The following is a 23,561-nucleotide window of genomic DNA, read 5'->3' as shown; positions in this document are numbered from 1 at the left end:
GGAGGGGCAGGGGGAGACGGTGGAAAAAAAAGAGAAAGAGAAACAGAGAGCCATACATATGTGTGTGTATGTGGAGCGAGAGAGAAGTTGGTATACGATCTATGAACTGAAATTATCACTCAGCTAAACAACGAGACAGCCACAGACGTACGGAGAGAATTGGGAGAGAGAAAGAAAAAGAGACAGAGAGATAGAGAGAGAGAGAGAGGTGAGAAACGAGCCGCCAAGGAGGAAAAAAACGCTAGCGTACAACTAGAATTCGTGCCAGTTGGGAGAGAGTAGCGTGGAGGGCCAATATATGCTAAACTTGCTCAACATGGACAACTTACATTTCGTCATTTTCATTTCACTTTCGTCTCAGCGGATCTATTGCTTTTATTTTTACTTCTGATCGTTATATAGATCATCTATATCTTTATGTCTTTTTACACACGGTGCGGTCACAGCTTTTGTCAGCGGGTATATACAGGGAGGGACATACAGTTGCGTATATATGCATATGTATATATATATATATGTATATATATATGTATAATATAAAGAAACGCAGATGACATCGAGTATGTACATTCGTATGGGTGGAAGTAACGGATTTTACTTAAAGTAACGTTATAGAGCAAAGAGACGGAGCAGAGTGTATGGAGATCCAAAGAGGAGTCTCGTGTAAGTCCATCGTACATCGGGATGAGCGAGAAGAATAAGAGTTAGAGACAAAGAGAGAAAGAGGGGGAGGGGGTGGTGAAAAAAAAGAGAAAGAGTGAGAACAGAGAGAGAGAGAGAAAGAGAGGGGATGAAATACTCAACTAAGCGAGATAATACATACGTAAAAGAGAAACGGAGGAGCTGTGCAAAAATGTGATAAGGGGAGAAAGAAACAGAGAGTGAGACACAGCCGGAGACGAAGATGGATATACATTTATACATATATATGATCTTTCTCTGGCAGGGTAAATTACGTAAAGAAAGATCGAGTGCCACAGCCTCCGTGTATGCATATAATAGTCGAGCTTCTCCGCGAGAATCTCCTTTAGCATTTTTCCGCCGTTTCTCCTTTCCATTCAGCACTTTGAGACCGTTCATTCGAGAGAACGGAGGAGAGGACGCGAGCCTCCTATACATCGCGAATCCAAGCTTTAAATTATACCGAGAGAATCTGGAACAGTGTCCAGCACAGCTCTGCCGGGAGAAATTAAAAGAGCATATCGCACGCACACACACACACACACACACACATAAATATATATGTGTGTGTGTATATATATATATATATATATATATATATATGTATATATATGTGTGCGTGTATTACGTATTTATTAGTAATTTATAGAGCGAAATGTAACGTAACTTTTTCTATAAAGCGAAATATCTGTTTGAAATGTCATTGTAAATGCGGCTCCCATTATATTATTTGCAAACAATAGCTCTCTCTTCCTTTATCGAGCGTGTTTATTTATTTCGATTATGAAAATCGTGCCAAAGTAAAACAGCAAACATGGAAATAAATAAGCGACAATAAAACGCTACATTTAATAATATCCGCATTCGACGGGTGTACGCAAATTCGGCAAATGGCTTTGAACAAGTCGATATTCAAACTGCGGGAGAACAAAATCGTTCTAATAAGCGTATATACGAAAACAGTTTCAAGTCTTTCCGGACATTAATACACACGATAGATTGTTGACACGCGGATAAATCTCGCTCGACACTATTCCATTCCTTTTCAAGCTGTCGACTAGGTCGCCGGTAACGGAGCCAAAGTGAGAAATTCGACATTCGAAGTGCTTCGCGACGGATCGCTTCCAGGCGATTTTATTCCGCGCGAGATCAGCAATGAAGCAAAGAAAGGAGAACAGCAACGACACAACTCGCCCCAACTGACACTTTCGTTTTTGCGCTGCGCGTTTTCTTTCTATTTTTTATTTCTTTCTTTCTTTGTCGAATCTCGTTCTCGTTGCACGTTGCGCGTTTATTGTAATAACAGCAATGTCTTGCCTCTTCCGGCGCGGCGTGAGGCGAAAAGTGAAAAGCGTGACATTCGTTCTCTCTCACGGAAGCGACGGGCACGCTCGCGCTGTCTTTCTTTTTTATACTTTTGTTTCTTTTTTCCTTCCCTTCTGCGCCACCGCGTTATACGTCATTAAAGGATCCCGGAGGATGCGCGAACGTCACTATCATCCGATCTTATCATTTTTAAATACTGTGTAAAAGGACTCGAAGCACAGTTCGCTCTTCTACAGTGCGACTTTACAAGCGCGAGTAAGCACCCTTGATTCCGAACTTATCTCGCTTTATTTAAAAAAAAAGTGAATTAAAAAAACGGTAAATAAATTAAAAATGCGTAAATATATCTTGTATACACGAATTAGCTCCGTAAACTTTCGAGTCCGTTTACAAAGTATATATGATGTACAAAATCGATGAGTGTTATAATCGTTTCAGAGCTCGCGCGCTGAAAGGTCGATAAGTCTCGTACTTGTTAGCCCTATATGAATACTAAAAGTTATTAAATTACTAATAGTTATAAAATTTATACGATTACCTATTATATTTTTCCACACAGAGAGAGACATCGTATACTAAGTCTTATTACATCGCTTAATAAACAACAGATTGCAGAAACCTCTGTACTCTGCCTCGGTGAGAGGTTATTTTATCTCCCTACAAGTTAACGAAGTTTCTGACTCACGTCGTTACTCGCTAAAGGCGTTTAGAATCGACGCTGCGACATCGGAGACGAAGAGGCATCGGCTTTTGCGCGCGCGCGAGCTCTAAGAAGATGCCGAAAGTAATGATGGTACACGTGTTAGAGGCACCATCCAATATATTCGTTTTGTTCCTCTCGCGAATTTTCCACCACCGACAAGGCATACAGGGCGCGAACAGAAAGAGAACTTTTGGTGTACAACACGTGTGAATTTGTGTTTCTTATATAGCGATAAAAACTGCTCGCACTATCTTCAAACTGTCCCGATTATCAATGAATTCTGTTGATTCCGGAAGCCGTTGTTTTAGATATTTTATAAATGTTTTATAAATTTCTTCGGTATTTTATGAATATACGCAGTGAAGATTAGACGTGAAATAAATAAAATAAGAGAGAGAGAGAGAGAGAGAGAGAGAGAGAGAGAGAGAGAAGAGAGCCAAAGAGAATGCAGTGTAACTTTCGAAAGCATTTTTAGAATGCACACACGCGAAAAAGAGAAGAGTATTATAAAACGTATTGAGTAACGCAGTCACATACATGAAATTCGTCACTTTCAAAATACGTCAAAGAAAGAACTGATAACGAATTGAATGAAATTTCTTCAATGACAAAAATTTAGATGTGATTTTCAAAAGCAATTTTCGAAGGTATTTTAAAAATTTACACACACACATACACACGAAAGCAACAAGAGTATTACGCTTCCTGCAAAACGTATTGAGTAACGTAGTCATCCGTGTGTGAACTTTGTTCGTTTTTCTATGACGTGCGAACGCGCCAAGTAAAACGGTTACGTGATATTTCACATTTAGACCGATTTTCGCACGATCACTGGCTAGAAACGCGCCTGAACTCGAGCGGTTCGATCTTTCATTGTGATCTAATCATTCTGACATTATCAATATTTTCTTTTAGCGCCTCGAACAAACTGTCTACAATCACAAGACGCACGCGAATTTATGAAAAGCAATTGTCTGCCGACGGACGGCGACTTAACGGAACCGACCGCGACGGTAACAATCACGCGAATACAAAAAGATACTCCCGATCACGTTCAGATTATCATTAACCTTTAATCCACTATATCGGTCTCACAGACCGCTATTGAAACGTTAACAAATTGAAACGTTAACGTCAACAATTTTCTTATTTGTCACTATATTTAAATATATTTTATTTCTATTGTAAACAAGATTTTTTTGTTAACCCTCACATTAAAACATAGTTTTCCTTTTCCCCATTAACAAGTATTCAGAAAACATACATTTTTATTATAATTAACTTATAAAATTAGCGGAAGCGTAATAGCGGTCTGTCAGACCGACATTGTGGTTAGTGTGATTTTTTAATTGGGGCGTGGTGGTTTAAAGGTTAACACGTTAAACAATCGTTCGTTTATTTATTCAACACTCGTAGCTCCTCTACGTTTCTCGGCGATCCTCTCGGTGAGGTTCCTCAATATTTCACGATCATAAGATGCACGCGGATTTATGAAAAGCAAGTCTTCCGACGGACGGCTTAACGGAATCGACAGAAACAATCACGCGTATACAGAAAGATACTCGCGATCGTGCTCAGCTATTGTAATTAACACGTTAAACAATCGTTCTCGTTTATTTACTGAAACACTCAATCCATTTTCCCGGGCGCCGCGTGGGACGCCCCGAATTGAGCGACGATCACGTGATCAAGTTCGATGGATCAGTTTACACGCCGACGAATTACGAGCAGATGAATTCGATTCGCGCGTTTTTTTCGCCGGGCCCGAACTGATTTCGCGCGCGGTCGGGAGTGTCAGGGGCTGTCTACAATAAGCCATTAGTCATAAAGCAAAAGTCAGAATCTAGTTATAAGCCAATCAGTAGTATATTATAAGATGATTATAAATCAGTAGTCAGTGACTGAGTGGAGATGGCCAAATTCCATCTCTTCCGATTTAAAACTTAAAATTACATTATGACTGACCAATCAAAAAGGAAATGTATCTGCCATTTTTATGAGACAATTGACTTCATAAAATCTGAAAGTGAAAATTACATAATGAAAATTATCGAGTCATCGAGAGGATTCGCGTGCGAGCCAGTCCACTGAGGTGGATGTCCGGGGCCCGAGTGATTCATTTGCAGTATTTTAGAAATCAAATGAACCACGTCTGTTTTAGTAGTATAATCAGTAACAAATCTTCCTCTTCCATTCTTTTATATTTTTCAAGAACAAATACAAATCTATAATAATAAACAAATATTTATGAATAAACAAGAATAAAGATATAAGAAATGAAAAATCACAGTAAGAAATATGTTAATTAATAATATATGTATGTATACCTAAATAATCAGATTGAAATATACTTTAAACTGAACAAATTTATCTATTAAAAGGACGAAAGCAATAAACATTTCATAATATGTACAAGCAATATGAACATAGAACATGCAAACATAGTCTTGTCGTTTACTTGAGAACTGCCATCCTCCTGATTGACTGAAATGTTATGATATAACGATCTAATTTGACTTATTGTGGATGCAAATTTTCTAACATTTGTGACTTATAATTCTGACTTATCACTAGTATGAGTAGTGACTAATGACTTATTGTAGAAAGCCTCTAAGCAGTAAGAAATAGACTAGAGGTCTGCGAATAGTTTGAATTCGAATCGAATCAAATCGAATAACAGTAGATTCAATTCGAGTTCGTTTTCAGATCTGCAAGATTCGAAATCGAATAGTTCGAGAATTTCGAATCAACAATGGTTCGATTTCGAATCGATCGTCTATTTTATTTGGTTTATTTACATTTCCCGCGCGACCAATTATTCTTATCTAATAAATAAGTATTTTTGATATACATATATAATATATTTATATAGATTAATAAAATATTCGAAAGTATTCTAACTATTCGTGTATACACATATTATTAATATTTTCTAGTTTAAAATGTCACATAAGATCATGATCCTTTGTAATGAGATATAAATCGAAAACAGATCTTCAATTTGTTTAAATCATTGCGTAAAACAATGTAAATCATAAATTTTAATATTTATTACGTTTAAATTAACATGTAATGTTAATCTGGGAAAATTTGATTCAGATTCGATTCGTATTCGAATTAAAGAGATTCGATTCGATTTCGAATATTGTAAAAAATTCGATTCGATTTGATTTGATCATGCAAATGCTTGATTCGCACACCTCTAAAATAGACCAATCGAATATAAGGAGAATAATCGATTGTAATTGATCAATATCTTACGGTGTAAGGCTTAAAATCCTTATTGTGGACTGACACTTATGCAAAAGTCTATGTTCCCGCCTTAAACACCGTTCATTGAGGAATTAATCGAGAGAAATTAACGGTGAGATCTCGCTTGTCTACAGTAGTCGCGTGCGTTCCTCATTCCGTCATGCTTATCTACGGCGCTTCGCTTTTCGGAACTTTCGCCGTCTTCGCGGCGCGTCGTTTCTCGAAATTTTCATTGTTTTCGATAGAAATATTATTTCATTTATTTCCCGGAATTTTCACGGCCAACTACGCGACAAGTCGGGAGTGTTGAGAATCTGTTCGCTCGCGATCGTCTTCAGATGCGTTAATATCTGTTTCATGTATAAATCATTTTATCTTGTTTAACATTCGGTGAACAACAAGAATAAAATATCATTATGCATAAAATGGAATGCATCTTTCGTGTACACGTCGGGACGCGAGACATGCGGACGCGCGCGAGGCGCGGGTATGAACGTTTATTTTCTGATACGAACATCTCACCGAGCGCGTTCCGAGTGTTGAACAAATCGACGAACGATTGTTTAACGTGTTAATTATAATCTGAGCGCGATCGCGAGTATCTTTCTGTATCCACATGATTGTTTCCGTCGGTTCCGTTAAGTCGCCGTTCGTCGGAAGACTTGCGTTGCATAGATCCGCGTGCGTCTTGTGATCGTGGAATATTGAAGAACATCACCGAGAGGATCACCGAGAAACGTAGAGGAGCTCCGAGTGTTGAATAAATAGACGAACGATTGTTTAACGTGTTAATTATAATCTGAGCGCGATCGCGAGTATCTTTCTGTATCCACATGATTGTTTCCGTCGGTTCCGTTAAGTCGCCGTTCGTCGGAAGACTTTGCATAAATCCGCGTGCGTTTTGTGATCGTGGAATATTGAGGTACATCACCGAGAGGATCACCGAGAAACGTGGAGGAACACCGAGAGAAATTTTGGAGTGTACGATAATATTGAGGTAACGTAGAGTATTCGCGTGCAATTTGTTGTCGGATTACGTGTCTGTTGCGAGTTCTTACGTTCGCTCTGCGACGTAAGAAAAATGAAATATTCCCTTTGGTTTCTGTACCTCTCTCGTAACTGATGATATATAAAAATATAATAGGAATAAAATATTCCTAAATCGAAAGATGTAAAAAAAAGCCGGTAAGAAATCGAAAGGATAAACGCGACGGGAAATTTTCCAAACGCACGAATCAATTCCTTTCCCGTAATCAACAAAGTTCATCGATCTCGGCGTCGCACGCACGCTGCAGATATTCCCTGGCTAGGTATTTCGACCAAATTGTCGAAAAACGCACGCGTAGCACAACATCTGCTTTTTTCCTCTGGGATGAAAAAGAAAAAGTGCGTTCTCGGAATGATTCGATTAAGCTGCGCCCTAAAACTGTCGAAAGCGTCTAAAATCTAAGCATTGTAGCAAGTCTTAGTCTTACTCTCGTTAATCGTATTTAAAACACATAATTTTTGTCTAAACGTACTCGATAAATCTGAGTGAATACCATCTGATCCTTTAACATTCATAAAGGTAGAAATCTATAATATACAGCTTGTTCGAGCGAAGAATGCGTATGCCTGAGGAACAGAAAGCGCTCCAATTTATAAAATTCTGTATGCTGCAAATACACAGTTGCACGTCATATTGTGATATATTGCCATTGTTGGAAAATATCTCGAAAACAAATCATCATTTATCATATTTATCTAATATGTATGCCCAAAAGATTTATAAGACTAAAGTGAGATCAACTTTTTGAAAATTATATATTTACATTTCAAAAATATTCGATACATATAAAATTTCATGAAACAATTTAATTGGTGCGTGCATGCACGAATTATATAAATAAATTCTAAACTACTGAATTTTTTTTCTCCTATTTGTACGATTTTCTGCGTGAATCGAGCACTTCGGCGTGTTCGTAAAAGCGACACGGAGGATCATGGCGTCGATTTGTCACGCTGTTAACATTATAAATGACGTTCCGTGTCAGACATGTGCGAATTGCGCTTGAACAAGCTTTATATTCTATGGACTTTTATTGGTCCAACTGCAAAAATCCCTCGCGAGAGATACAGTGGTCCATAACAAAGTTCTAGCCTGTATAGATCAAGTAATATTTACATACGGCCGATCGACGATTGGCTTGATGTGATATATCCAGGCGGATCCGCGATCGTTCATTCGAATTATTCGCAAGTGGCGCAATGAAGTCGGAACCTGGGCAAGTTTTCTCACCGCTAACAGCTTTCCATCAATTTGTAATCGAGATGTTTCGAAAGCTCAGTTTGAGCAGGAAGTTCAGAAGCAACGATATTCTTAATCGTTGACGATAAATCATTGGAAATTGGAGATAAATGCGCATACTCTGTTGGTTTTTAGCGATGGAAATCCAGAGAGATTATTCAAACCAGGTTTCGAGCTTAGCAGGCTCCTCCCTCCAGCTCACGTCGCGGATTTACGCCGATTTGAGAAAGAACTCTTAATTCGATAAGTACTTTATCAAAACACCCAATATACCTAAAACTGCGCTAAGACGCTAGGATTCATCCTGTGTGTTGATCCGCGCTTTACAATCGCTTCTACGTCTCGAAGCTCGCGTTTAATATCTAGGAGCCGTGCGAGTTTCCGCTTCCGCCCGTTCGCTGTCTCTGAGAAAAACGAGGATATATTCTGGAAACACGAGCGATCATAGTAAAAGGCTTACAATACGTATTTATGATCACAATAAAGAAAGAGAGATTCGTCGATTAATCTTTGACGTATCACACTGGATCAGTTATTATATTGGATTTTGAGAGATGAGATTATATCAATATGATAGCACCGGTAGAGTATCGTTAAAAATAGAGAATTATTAAAATGTACTTATATATCTATAGATCGAAAAATCTTAGAAAAATTAATACTGTTTTTTTTTTTCAAGAAAATGCGGGATTTTATTTTTTTTCTTTTATTTCATTGGGTTTCCTGATTGCTGCCGTATTGCAGCATATTCGTATAATATTATGCCACTTTTATATCAAATATCTGTTGGTTTACAGCAACTGTAGCAATCAGTGCTATTATTATCGTAATTATTATTGTTTCTATTATTAAGATGGTTTTACCGAGCAAGTCTCAGTCAAAAGTTAGTCCCTCCACATGACTATAATTCAATAAAAACATTTTGCATAGACTGTACATATGCAATTGTGTGACGTTTATGTGACAACGTCACACTATCAAGTTGGCGTTGAGCGATAAAACCACCTTAACAGTTTTGATTATTAAAATTGTAATTCCAATTAGTAAAACTAAGTTTCATGAGCAAAAGATCCCGCACGTTTCCTTGGATTTGATATATATATATTTTATCAACGCAAATACATCTATTCAATTAAACGCACACATATTAATAATTCGTAGTGAACAATTTCGTACGCTAAAAATCTCCTAAAAATTAAATATTTTTTTAAATATAAAATTCAGCAATTACAAATTTATTTTTTTATTTGCGTATACATGAGGGACATTATCAAACATTTGACGTCCTGCAAATATTAGAGTGAGAGGTTTAATGATGAATCTTTTTTTTTACACGTTAAAATTTCACTCGTGTTCCCAGACGGCTAATCTCGCGAACCGATGCCGACTCTTCGCGAAAAACGGATGACTTTCGTAAAAATCCTCTGAGGCGATATGAGCATACGGGCTGCTCACACGGCGATTTCTCTACGATTGATTGTACGAAAGCTTTTCTCTTCAGACAGAAATCGGTTGCGGTGTCGCGTAGACAACATTTGCTTTTTCCCCGGATTTTATATATGTATGTGCGCGAAACCGACGGACGGAGGTGTTCGTAAGCTCGCGACTGATCGATGCAATTACACACCCGGCCGATTTGTCCGTCGTATCCGGTTGCCGATAATTAATTGGGAGGGCCCGATAGAGGTTGCTGCACCGATAAACACGCGCCGCGCCGGAATGAATCGGTGACGCACGTCGTCGGTAAACGATCGAATTAACGATTATGATAAATGCGACCGGGCCGGGTGTGCCGGGGATTCTAGCGCTAACAGATTAAATTATTTTAACATGCGACAGGTCTCGGTAGCATTCAAAATTCTGCGTATTAATGACGCTCGGATGAGAGGGAAGAAATAAATTAATTGAAAACTTGCAACTTCGAATATTCCAGGGAAACGGCGAATTTGATCGCCGACGATATCACGAAATACGGATTCCCTCGATTGATTATAGCATTTCAACGCAAGAAAGAATCTTCAATTTCCTTTAACTTTACAAACTGTAGATACGTTTTTTTTTTTTAATAAGATAATAAAATCGATCCCGCTTATTAATATTTACAATGACGTTAACCCTAGTATACACACTGTTTTTTTGACAATGTCGTATACACACTGGGGTCCCGAGGATCCCATCCATATTTATTATTGTAACTCTAGTAAAAATGGACATATTTCAATCAAATTTTTTTTTTCAATCGATAGAGAATCGACCAAGGAACAAGCCCATAATGTTTAAAAGTCGATAGAATTAAGGAGTTCCAAGATATACGGGTTCAAAGAAAAAGGAAAGTTCAAAAAATTTAGCACCTTTTTCAACAAAAATCATATCGCTTTTGTTTATAGACCGATTTGAAAAATCCTTGAAAATTCTGAAAGGGCATGCTTGAAATAGTAACAAAAAATTTGACGATCCGATATTTTAATTTTTTAAACAAAACTACAAGCAGTCTCGGGGACCCCACGCTCCCTTCAACTGTTCACTGGTCGGTTGTTGAGCGATAATTGCCGCGCGTCAACACGTCTTCCTACTGAGGAGATCCCAAACTTTTTTTACGTCAATATCCCAAACTCCTCCCCTCCAAATTTCAGAAATGCCAAACCGCGAAAGTTTCGCTGGGGTCCCGGGAACCCCAATGTGTATATCTAAGGTTAATCGTCAATAACGTCATGAATAATAAACGAACAATATCTCTTTTCGGCAATAAAATAGAAAATTTGCAATTTTGTTACAATTTTTACAATTTTTTTGTATCCGATACACTCGTCTGCGTAAATGTGCGATTTTTTTATTGATTAACCAAAAATGGAAGTTCTTTTCACATTTTTCGCGAGTGTTTTGTGCAATTCTGATGTATATGAAAGAACACCCCCGCGATTGCGTCGAAGAAAACGAAGCGGCGTACACCGTAACGCGCATTTCTGCTAGTGATTGTACGAGTGCTGCTGTACGGCCTAAAGGGATCATATACAACGTACTAATAAATTTAAGTTGCTCTCGAGTCGCGTCGACGACAAGTTCTACGATCGATATCAGCCGGTAGAAACCAGTGCCGTTAATGGTATTTGGAAAATTCTTATACACTTCAACGTTTAATTATTACAACCTTTACGCGCGTAAAATTGTAAATAAACCGATATGCAAATGAAAACGTAAAATCAGCATTAGAGTATGCTTTTTTCTTTTTTATATTTTTATATATATTTTTTTAATATAAAAAACTATTGATAATTACAAGTACATGTACGTCTGTTCAAAGATTCACGTCTTTATAAAAAATGCGCTCTTTTAAATTTTTGTACAAATGTCAGGCAATCACATAACGCGAAAGTTTGCTTTCAGCGATACGTTCGTTAACTGTGGATCCATACAAACATCTCGCAAGTTACTATCCGAATATTGAGTAGCTTCAAAAACGCGAACCTCCCCTCCCCTTCCCCCCTCCGTGCGATGCGTAATATTCGACGCACGAATACGATTCGATGGAATAATTGCAACATTCGCGTAGCATATTTTTCGAGTTTTCTTTCCTGCCCGCTGTTCGAGTATTCAAACCAGTGGCACTGGCCGGGATCGCGTCGGTTATCGATTGGAAAACAGCGTGCATACCAACGGCGTCATACACGTATCACGGCGTTGGAACGTTCGAACAGCATGTTATCGGATATTCACGGCACTGGTTGAACCTATAAATCGCGAGCGTTGCTTTTTTTTTTTACTAGCTATACAACACAGTCTTGTCCTTAAACTTCATCCGATAGGTAATTCGAGGAAATTTTACGGCTGCTAGGCGAGCGATAAGAATTTTCGCTCGTCCTTGCTGAAACTCTCACGTCTGGTAAGATACCGATCGGAGTGTTCGCGATGCTTTAAATCACGCGATATAACGAGCGAAACCGATAAAAAGGCAGACAATAGTAATTAGCAATAAATTCTCTATGACTGATATACGGGCGGCAATATATACGATCCGCGAATTCTCGCGAAGCTATCCCCCCCCCCCCCTCCTCGTACAATTTCGTTAAGGAAAAGAGAGAAAGGGGATGTGCTACGAGTACAATCCCGACCTTTCAAAATTGCGCGAAAACGTGCCGCGACGGCGGGAATGGAATATCTTTCGGATGGAGTATGTTGCTCCCTGCTAAAGTATTCTGATATTGCCTCGACGGTTCGCTGACAAATAATTCCAAGTACTCGAAACGTAATAACTAAAGTAACGTTACTAAAACGTTACTTGAACGTTCGTATAAGGAAACGGTTGTTATATACTTTTATGAATCGCGAAGTTTTTTTTTCGATATGGCTCCTTACAGAAGACCCCGACAACCTCTTGCTGTTAATCTCCGACTAATATCAGTACAAGACGCGAGTGATAATCTCGTGTCTCCGTTTCTCTTCTAAAGTTTAGAGAGCTACGATAACTTCTATTACACTCTTGTGCCTCTGGAGTTCTAAAATCACGCAAACTCGCGAAGTAAGTTTTTGCTACAGATCAAAAAACTTTATCATCTCTACTATCTCGCTATATATATTATACGCGGATCAGTCGAGCTGTGGATTTTTATCTCGCAGCTCTCTTCCTCTCCTGAAATTACCTAATTCTCCAGAAACACGCTCGCGAGAGTAAGTTTCCTACACAATTCTCGATTCTATCTCTGATTCTATCGGACAGACCTTTCCCTCGTCATCGATGCGATCTCCGCGTAACTGTGTGTCTGAAGCGGACGCGTACGACGTGCTTTGCTTTGCAAGAAAAAAAAAAGAGGGGACATCGTTATATCGTAGTTCGTTACATCGACGTACGTACAGTATATTTACATGGTAGCAGTCTTCGCGCACGATCAGTGAGAAAATGCGCAGTAGAATCGTGCCGCATTGTGTTTTACCGGGATAAAGCGGCTGAGCTGCGTGATTCAAGTGCAGGTCTTACTACCCGCGAATAATGCTCGGTCAGAGTGCTCGACTTTTTTTTGTCAGCTTTTCTTAAAGACCCGCGCCGACTAAGCGTTCGGATAAGATTGTCGAATCGTGAGACTCCTATCAAAGGATAAAATTTAGGAGATAACTCTTCAATTCACTATCGACCAGTTGAAGACCAGAATATAGTCGGGGGACGAGCGAAACGTATTAGTGGAACCCAGTGAAAATAAAATTATATGAAATTTGTCTGTTAAAAGCATTTATATCGCAATCGTTTATACTATAATACCAGCATTAAACTGTGTGCCAACACAGATATATGCCGACAATTAAAATCTCGATTTGCGTTCGTAAATTGGTATCAATTTTAAAATTTTACAAAATAAGTCATATATAAAAATTAGAGATAGATAATTCTTTTTTTTTATTTTTTATATAAAATATCGAAAGAAAAATGCAGAACATTTTTAAATTTGTGGAAATAACCGAACAAAAGATCAAAGAAAGTAAATCAGTCTTGTTGCAGAACGCTTTTAGGCCTCCAAAATCGGCCTATACAGACAATTAAAATCGGTTATAATTGCAGCTTTTTTTTTTATAAATTGTGTTTGTGACGTTTACACATTTCATCACGTAGCTCACTCACTTTTAACTGATTTGCACGTTGACGCTAAAAGCCGCGGTCTCACGCACTCTTTCACGCCTGTCTGTGTACACATCTCCCGTTTACAAGTGTGCACAAATCAGTTCGTGTATATATCTAAATAAATTATACTTATATTATGTACAAAAGCAAAGAGACTATGCAAGAGAACGCCTTTTTTTTATTCAGCTGCTCTCCTGCGCTTTTCTCTTTCTTTTTTTTTTTCTTACGCTCTTATTCTCGGCTTCTAAGCGTGCTTATCCCCGAGTCTGCGTATGCATCGTGTACATCGTGTAGGATAATGAGAGAAAGATAGAAAGAGAGAAACGGTCAGTGTGTGTGTAGGTGTCAATTTATTAACTCGTTATACCGGCGTCTTTGGCAGTTTCCTGCGCGTCGGCGACGAGGGCGCTTTATCCGTTTCGGTTTCTGCAAAAAAATATCAAAATGCATCGTATCAATGACGCATGTTGTTTCCGTAACACTGTTTTTCCATCAGCGATGGGCACATCTCTGTCACCGGCCTTTCTCTCCGGCCCACGCGAGAATAAAAAAAATGTACGGCTCGAAATTACCAGTTATTCGTAAGCTTTCGAATGCTGTGAATTAAAAATTTTGAATTCATCACTGCAGGCAAAAATTTAATTTTTTCCCACGGGAGCGGAAAGAGCGAGGGAGAGAGAGAGAGAGAGAGAGAGAGAGACAATTGAATTCCTGTTTGACGAGTTTAAAATTTTTATTTAAATAACTTATAATTCTGAGTCATATTTTTCATTCTCGTGTAGTAGAAGGGCCAATTGCACAGGGATTATAACAAACAGATTACGATGGTGATAACTGATGGTAATAATTTCCTCACTTTGCATAAGTAGAGACGCGCAATTTTATTCTTTAATGGCAAATTCTTTCTAAAACATCGCTTTCTGAATTTAAATCCAGAAATTTAACGCGATCGCGTACATGAATGTGAAGCGTAATGGTTTAACAAATATTCAGGAAAATACTTGTTCGTGTTGCGGATATTTTCGAGGTCAGAACGAAACCATGTCAACGGTCAGAGGCCATTCTCGTCCAAGAATACCACGAAACTTTTTTATCTGTTGTATAAAAAGACACTACTCGTATTACTTTGGAGGAATTTATTTCTAGAACGATGTATATATACAGGTAACCCTACACACGCGACTTCCACCTCTTCAGGTGTTTTCTGTATGACGACCCGCTTTCGAAAGTAACTAATTTTCTCACCACTGACCTCGGATTAACTATAAATGCGATTTTATATTTTATTACGACGGACCGTTCGTATCGTATTACAAATCAGCAGGGGATGTATGTAATACTTTGTTCGGTATTGGCCTAAAGATGTAAAATTCTTTTCATAGAACTCGTATTTGGGGCATGAAAAATCGATAAGCAATAGCCGATTTTACGGTAACTATATGTAATGAAATTTTATATCGCGTTAACTTTTATATCGGTCTTCAATGAAAATGTGGTTCCTTGTATATTGAGAATTACTCGCGAGTTTGTATGTACATAAAATTGTTTTGATATTAACTGTACAATCGAAGATTGTTCCTGTAGGTCTCGGGAGGGGAAATCAAATGTTATTTGCACACAGTAATATTATTCGATCACTTGCGTTTTTTTGGGAGGAAATTTTGCTGCCGATACTCACCCATCAGCAGGCCCAAACTTGTAGGTGTTTTTCCGGCTTGCGGATCATCCAGCAAATCTCCGGTGCTGTTTTGCGAGAGCGCCACAGAGATCGGCCGCCGAGAAACACACGGCGAATACAGAGAATCGATTTACGGTTAGGTCTATTCACGATTGTCTCACGGCGATAACACTCATATGCATTGACTTACATTTCGGTCGTATGCCGTCCACCACCAATTCCGCCACGTCGTCGGTCCGTTCGATTATCTGCTGCACCTCCTCGAAGCTCCGATCGATAAGAGACACGCCGGACCATTCTAGAACCTACAAATATAGCCATTTCGTACAATATTATTTGTATATTATTTGATCAAAATATGATTGTAAAATATTGATGCAAAATTATGAAAAAAATGTTTACTGTGTTCTTTAATGTTAACGTTTACATCTAAAATCACTCGATGGCAATAGTATCTACATGACTGTTTTTATTTTACTTAAATTAATACAATCTAATTGCTGTACACATTTATGACAGTATATTATTTTGAAAGTGTTTCTTATAGTTTAAAAAAGAATATTCTGTAATTACAGAAGAATGCCTTTTTATTATAAATTGTGGAAAAATAAGTTAAAGATTTAAAAAATTCTGTATATCAATTATTTTTTATATTATTTTATCATTTTTATACATTTCAATTTTTCTTTTTGTTCTTTTTTTGTATATGACATTTTTGGTATACAATGATTATTCTTGAATACGTTATTTGCTCGCGGTATGAATTTCATAAAAAAAAACATGAATATCTTAAAATCGTAATTTTTGGACGCTACCTTTGCCGCGGAACAGAATGTCTCATCTCGGACATGAAAGAGAAGAGCAGCATAGCTCAGAAATTCTTGGCAGTTCGAGACCGGCGGCATGGGTCGTGAAATTAATGTTGAAACGCGAGGCAACAGGACCGAATTGCAATCGGTCGTAAAGCATCCGGCCCCTCTTCTCCCCCTCCCCCCTCGGCTCTTTAAGTACTTTAATTACTTTAATTACTTGAGCGGATTGCCGTGAGAGTAACGAAGACGGCGAGATCGTCGCCAGGGGTGACGGTAAGCTGCACAAACTTTTGGGGGCGAGGGGGGAAATCGCCGCGATAATCCTTAGGGCACTTCGGCCGAGGAGACATTAAGATTAAGGGCCCCATCTGTGCCTTAACTCGTTGGATTTGACCATTTGTCACCGCGCGTGAGGTGGAGAACCGCGTGAAAATTGAAGTACAGTGATTATACATGCATTGCAGGCTTGACTACCGGGGACGCGTGCTTACTGTCAAACGTAATCAGCAAACTTAATAAATCGGGCCAATTTTGGGTGATTTTCACGGGTATATGCCATTTCTGGGTTCGCGCAATCGAATTTAACAATGTTGTACCTCCCTTTTCGTGCCGGTCGTCTCGTACTCCTCGTTCCGCCACGATGCGCGCAAAGTGTATAATTATATTTCAATTCACTTTATACTTCGTGCAGAAGTGTCACGCGCTAATTAACGAGAATTAAACATCTGACTATAGGAGACTGTAATTATTTCGGTACGAAAACGCGAAGCGTGGCGGGAGGAGAGGCGAGATTCATATGTTCTTCCGTATTTTTGTTTTTTTCTTCACAGCGAAACATTAAAAAAGCATTTGCAACAAAATACCACGGATATATGAAGTGTCGGGAAGTTGTTCAGATATCAAATCGCGAAGTTTTACGACTCGCCTGTCGCACGCTTGTTTTCCATTGCAACATATTGCACGTGAAATTCGAAAATATTTATTCGCGCCGTCATCTTCTGCCGTATAATAATGCCCTATAGCCCCGGCCCTTTGAGAAATGTTATACCGCGCGCGTTAATTACAGCTACCCGACGGCTTTCAATTAAACCGCGAGTGGAATCGAATGCAAATCGCTGTATGTCGGGGAAGAAGGAAGCACGCGCGATCGATAGCACCGCGGCAGCTATTTTTCTCTCGAAAGTGGGAAAGCGTATAAGAGCGAAAAATGGAACTGCGAACGGTATTTGGAAATCAGTTTATCGCATTAAAATGCGATCGACTGATCGACTGAAGCTAGGCATAACTTCAGTATCTGAGCTGTTTTTTTTTGTTTGTAAATCGGCGAATTATAATGTCTCATTATAATAATTGTTGAAATTATATATTGACGTCTAAAGATGTTGAAAGATGTCAAACGCACGTCACGCGACAAGTGAAATAGCCGATTACTCTCACGTTCTCTTTCCATATAGAGTACATGGAAATATGTATCTCGAGTACGAGTCGGCCCATGTTCTATGCATGCGCATGTCGCGAGAGCATCTCCCATGCATCCTCATGACAAGTTCGCCTCAGTACAACAAGCTGGCACACAATTTTCCTTCACGGGCGGAACATTTATCGTCGTTGCGATGTATAGACAGCGCGACGACTCATATTCAAAGCGCGTGTAAGCTCGGAAATAAATTTTCCATCTGCGTTCATTTGCTAGCAGATTCTTACGAGAGATCTGGCAGTTCTAACGAAAAGAATTTACAAGAGAAGTTACCGAAGGCAAGAAATTCAAGGAAGAAATTTTGAATTCTACCGATATTTGATGAAACGCAAATGCAACGATGATAATATATATCAATTATATGTTCGGATGCTCGGATGTTATCCATGTGTGTGTGCTTGAGTGAAGTTTTCCTTCTTTGGATCAAGAAATGCCTGCGATGAGGAACTTTGCATCGAAATGGAAATATTTTATCCGAGCAGGTGGAGAGGTGTTTCCAACTTTCCAAATATTGTCGAATAGCTTTTGTGTGCGAATCTTTCTGCCTTTACGTATTTCCGGATGCGATAAAGAGAGATTTGTATAAGAGAGGAAGAAAGAAAGAAACGGAGATAAAGAAATAATTTCACGCAGGTGGCGTGGTATCTAATGCAGAATTTTTCATTTGGTCCATCTTTTTTTTATGTTTTATATGTAAAAGTGAACCTTTCGTTTGCTCTTTCAAAAAAGATCTCAAAGCACTTTTCTATGTCCGCTTTGCTTATATTTCAACAAAGAATTCTACTATCTCTTTAACATATTTTGCATTTATTGGACTCTACAGTTTCTTCTTGTCTATTTAACACACATTTTTAGTATTCTTAAAATATCTTCGAATTTTGCAGTTGCACGATTAATTTTACTGTTTCACATTTTGTGTAGATAATTTCAGTTACGTACATAATTTCCTTCGTAAGCTAAAATCTCTCCGAACTTTCCGTCTTCTCGGCTAAATTACTTTCCTTCGTTCTTTTTATTTTTCTCTTAGAACCGTTTCTCCACATTTTGATAATCAGACTCGCTTCAAACTCGCAATAATGCTACCTCACGCACATGCATTCCGCATTATTACATACGCGCACAATTTTCTGTCTCGCTGCTTTAGAACGAGCTTTTCAGCGTTCACGTCACATTATGTATCCACGTGGACGTGTTTTTTTTTTCCCCTCGCTGCCTTGAACCCTTATAAAGGGAAGATTGTGGATGCGGTAACTGGATACAGGAAATGACGCGTATGAAAGCGATCAGCCGTCGCCGGTTCGCCATTTCCGTGATCCTCGTTCATTGTGTAATGTATTGCGCATCGATCAGCCAGAAAAAAAATCCAATATGCGTTCGTCAGAGGAGGACACGCTGAGAAATATTCATAGAACATTGGCGATGACACAATGCCACAAAGTTAACTTGAAAAAAATATATAAAAATGCCGGTATTTAAATGAGATTTAAATACCGATTTATTGGTGCAATCGAAAGCTCGGAGTTAAAATCACGACAATTCGATGCGGTATGCGGGATGTGAGATGCGGGCTGCCGAATTGCGGTAATCGGAATGTGGAAACGGCAATATTTATTACAGGAATTATTAAACAATCGATTTCGAATTTCCGCTTTTGTATTGCAAGATTACCTCCAATGTGGACTAATTTTTTTTTGTAATTGTAATAATAATGATTGTATACCTATGAATTTATAATATTTTTATATTTCGTCTGCAAATATTAATTTATTCTCCATTAAAATTGAAATTCTGATATCGGAAATATCGGCATATTATCTATTATTTTTTCTATCTTTTCCTTTCTGTTTTTACGCAGATATACAGCTTTAAATAAAATGTAATACCTCTGTGAATTTAGCACCCCCATCACTTAAAAAAGTTCAAATATATATGCCATAATTAAATGCTCATTATTGTTTTCGTCGCGAATTTATTGCTCGAACTCATTCGAAAGAAATCAATATTAAATATATATGGGGGTGCTGACTGCACCTTACGCTATATCTTTACTCCCGAAAAACATATACACAGAGTACTGTAAAGAATTGTGATTCTGAAAATGATGACAGCAATCAATTTAGTAAAAGATCGCAGTGACCTTGATATGTGCTAGCAATTACATTTACCTCTGTGAAAATTTTGGTATACCAAATTCTTTACAGTACTCTGTGTATATGTTTTTCGGGAGTAAAGATATAGCGTAACGTGAAGTCAGCACAAGCGTTCCATATCTCGCCATTTGAAAGCATTATTTAAGATAAAGTGACTCGCGTGCGCCGTTGCGACCGTTCAGTCCTCGAAAAAGGCCGCTCCTTAGTTTCACGTCGTTCCGAAAATTTACAGCACGCCATTCGTTCGCAAGAGTGTGGGAACGCACGCCGTACTCGCGAGCAATAGCAAATCTCGCCTCGCGACGTTTGTAGCAGAGAGGAAAGAGCGTTATGTCTCGTCACACATTTTTCGCGCGATATAATGACGCGAGAAAACCGCGTTTGAGCGACGCAGAGATAAAGCGTGAAACGTGAGATTAATGTGGGCCAGCCCGTATAGAATATTCGCGTGGTGAACGAAATATCACGACTCGACGGATATATAATGCGTGAATATGTATTGTATATGCGGAGTGTGAAAATTTTTTTCAACGGGTTGATGAAAAATAAAATTTTGGAAATTATACGATACTCGCAACATTTTCACGAGGAGAAAATCCACGCTACAATTAATGAGCCGCTGCAAATGCAATTCAGCACAATTCAACGGCGATATTTCGCAGAAAAGTACGCCGGATAAAATAAAAAATATTCTTCAGTTTTTGCATTTTATAATTTATTTGAGATATAACTTTCTAATTTTTTTTTCAGTTGATTAACAAAATAAAAAGTTAGTAAAAAGATACTTATTTTGACTTATATAGCGAATTAAAATAGGAGATGTGTTTCCATTGAAATAATAAAAACTTTCGAAAACATGCATTTATGTGCAACAAAATATTCATTTATGATATTTTATTGTAAACTCATTCACTATATTAAATTGCAGTAGAGACATTGCACGCACCGTAAACAATTTTTAATCTTCATATTTTATCTTTGCGGTAGATCAACCGCATTTCTTTACAGTACCCGTATTGTGAAAATACTTTATATTTTCATTCATATTTATGCATAATTATTGATGCATTGGCATCGCGTAGGTATATTATAAATATCGTAATATAAATATTTATTCTATAAATATTCATTCACAGTAACAAATTGAAAAACGTGGAAAAGAGTGGAGCTTTATTTATTTTTACTAGATTTTATTTATTATAAATTAAACTTATTTTAAATTCATTTAGCTTCAGCAACAGAAAATCTTTAAATTTTCATCACAAAATGTATGAATGGTTATGTAAGTACTTTCATATCAATAATTTTATCTTATATTAAAGTTTGCCTCATTTAATATAATAAAATTGATTTTCCGGCCATACTTTTTATTATTATCAAACATTGAATTAAAATAAAATAGATACTTATGTACGTATTTTTAAATTAACAGCATATTTATTTAATTCAAAATTAAGTGATTGATGAAATATTAAATCAAGATATATGGCGCATGATAGTGATCATATTGCATTACTCTATTTCATATAACTGTAAGTTATTTTAATCCTATTGACATTGAAATCTCTCTCTCAATCTCAATTTTCTAAGATAAACCTTCAACTCGCATTTAACATTTCCAATTTCATTCAAGCTATTGTTAAATTTAATTTCTCCGTTTGTGTTTTTGTCAGTTTGCCGCGTTAGATATGAAATTCCTATTATTCCATGTTTAAATAAAATGTCCTATATATATGACTGTATACAAAATTTTGTTCATTTATTTGCGTGTTTAAAGTAAAATGTTATTTACTCAAACGGAGTTCGAGAATACAATTACAGTGTACTTAATTGTATTAAAAGTTACACGTTAATACTTTTTTACTTTATCTTCGTGTTATCCGTATCGTATTTAGTATCCGTGTAAGTAATCGAATGAAATATGCGCGCGTGTCATGCAATTTGAAAATGTTGGCCGGCACTAAAAGTTCCTTATATACGATTTATCGAATCACGTCGTCGGTTAACGGCGTACTGTGTTCTCGTTGACGTTAAATTTCATTTCCGACGTAAGCCAGGCGCGACTACGACGTTCTGATGTGACGTCAGGTGCAAACGTTGTCAGAACGAGATGTGTTGGCGGGGAGAGAGAGGGTTGAATTTGCTGTTCGATCGACGCGATGTCAGACTTTATTGTTATTAATTACCGCGTAGGCGATTGTCCATTAACCGCGAATATATGTATGTATATGTACGCGATGCGCTCGTAATTCACCGCATCGATATAGATACATCACGCTGACAATATGGCGCAAGCTGAGGGCAACAAGGATTACGTACGATATAACACGTGAGATACGGATCGCGCGAGAAGAAAAATTCGAACAGCTCAATTCTGACGTCACTTTCTCTGTCCCGGAAGAAATAATACACAAACATTTACTCCAGTACGAGATTCTCAATTCGTCGATAATAGATTAATCCGGATTCTATTTTCGTTCCATCAAAACTTTATGACGGATCCTTTAACTTCGACTTGATCCTTTTATTGCGAACAATTGATGAAAGATCAACATTCGTTTTAAATTCAAACCGTGTGAAACGTAAAATCGTTTACGATTTTTTTTTGTCCGGCGCGATACAAAATGAAAGATCAATATTTAATTACGTTCTCGTTCCCGTTTCCAGGTCCGATTTAGTAGGAACTTTGCTCTCACGGGGCTTCTAATTACTTCGCACCTCCGGCGAGAAGAACGCTTTTTTATCTCCATTTCTCTTTGTTTTTTTTTCTCTTTTTTTTGCCAGCCATTATTTAATTTGTCTAACTAGAATAATACCAAAGACAGCATGGAAATACTTTCATCTATTTAAAACATATAAAATAAATGAATTTGTACATTTATGTTTACATTAAATGCATTATACAGACGAAATAAATTATTTTGATAACAAATTACTTAATGAAATTTTATGTCTATAGTTTGTATTGATTTATATTATGTATTATGTTTAAAATTTGTATATCTACAAAATTATTAGTTAAAAATTATTGTACGAAAATGTTAAAAAAATTTAAATGCTATAAAATATTTTTTTTTAAATTTCTTGAAAAGAAATTCAAATTGTAAATCATCGTAGTAATCCAAAAATAACAAAAATAACACTTCACAAGATGTTGCGAGATATTTCGAAATATTGCATTTTGTTATTGTATCGAATTGAATTAAAAACTGGATGATAAAATGTTATATACGTAAATAACGAAACTTATTCAGTGCGATCTTATTATCTTCTTGACCCTATATGAAATCAGGACACTTGTCGCAAGTATTGTCGAGACTTTCGAAGAAATTTAAAGGATGGCAGTCGAAGTATATAATCTTGCTGGCGATAAACTTGCTTGGAATCTGATCGTATCGCGAAACGCGATCTCAGCGATTGATCTTCGAGAGGTCTCACTTGGCAGGAAGAAGTTTAATTATCCTTGGGATTTAACGAGATATCGTGGGGAAAAGATCAAGGGTTGGGAAACATCAAGAAAGGAAAAGATAACTTTAAATCTTGACGCTCTATACTACATGTATATGTATATGTGTGTGTGTGTGTGT

The 23,561-nt window shown here is 37.6% G+C and overlaps 1 protein-coding gene across 1 annotated transcript in view; it reads right to left on the bottom strand.

The window, feature by feature from the left end:
- Positions 1–23,561, bottom strand: part of LOC105451885 (regulating synaptic membrane exocytosis protein 2) — a 176,108-nt gene that overhangs the window by 22,631 nt on the left and 129,916 nt on the right. The window contains 4 exon segments of the mRNA XM_011692600.1: positions 14,225–14,283; positions 15,536–15,600; positions 15,726–15,739; positions 15,742–15,840. Of these exon segments, the coding sequence (XP_011690902.1) occupies positions 14,225–14,283; positions 15,536–15,600; positions 15,726–15,739; positions 15,742–15,840 (237 nt within the window).

This window comes from Wasmannia auropunctata, unplaced genomic scaffold (assembly GCF_000956235.1).
Source record: "Wasmannia auropunctata unplaced genomic scaffold, wasmannia.A_1.0 LD336041.1, whole genome shotgun sequence".
NCBI lineage: Eukaryota > Metazoa > Arthropoda > Insecta > Hymenoptera > Formicidae > Wasmannia > Wasmannia auropunctata.
Note: the sequence above shows the minus strand (reverse complement) of the source record. Positions and strands in the feature narration are given on the sequence as shown.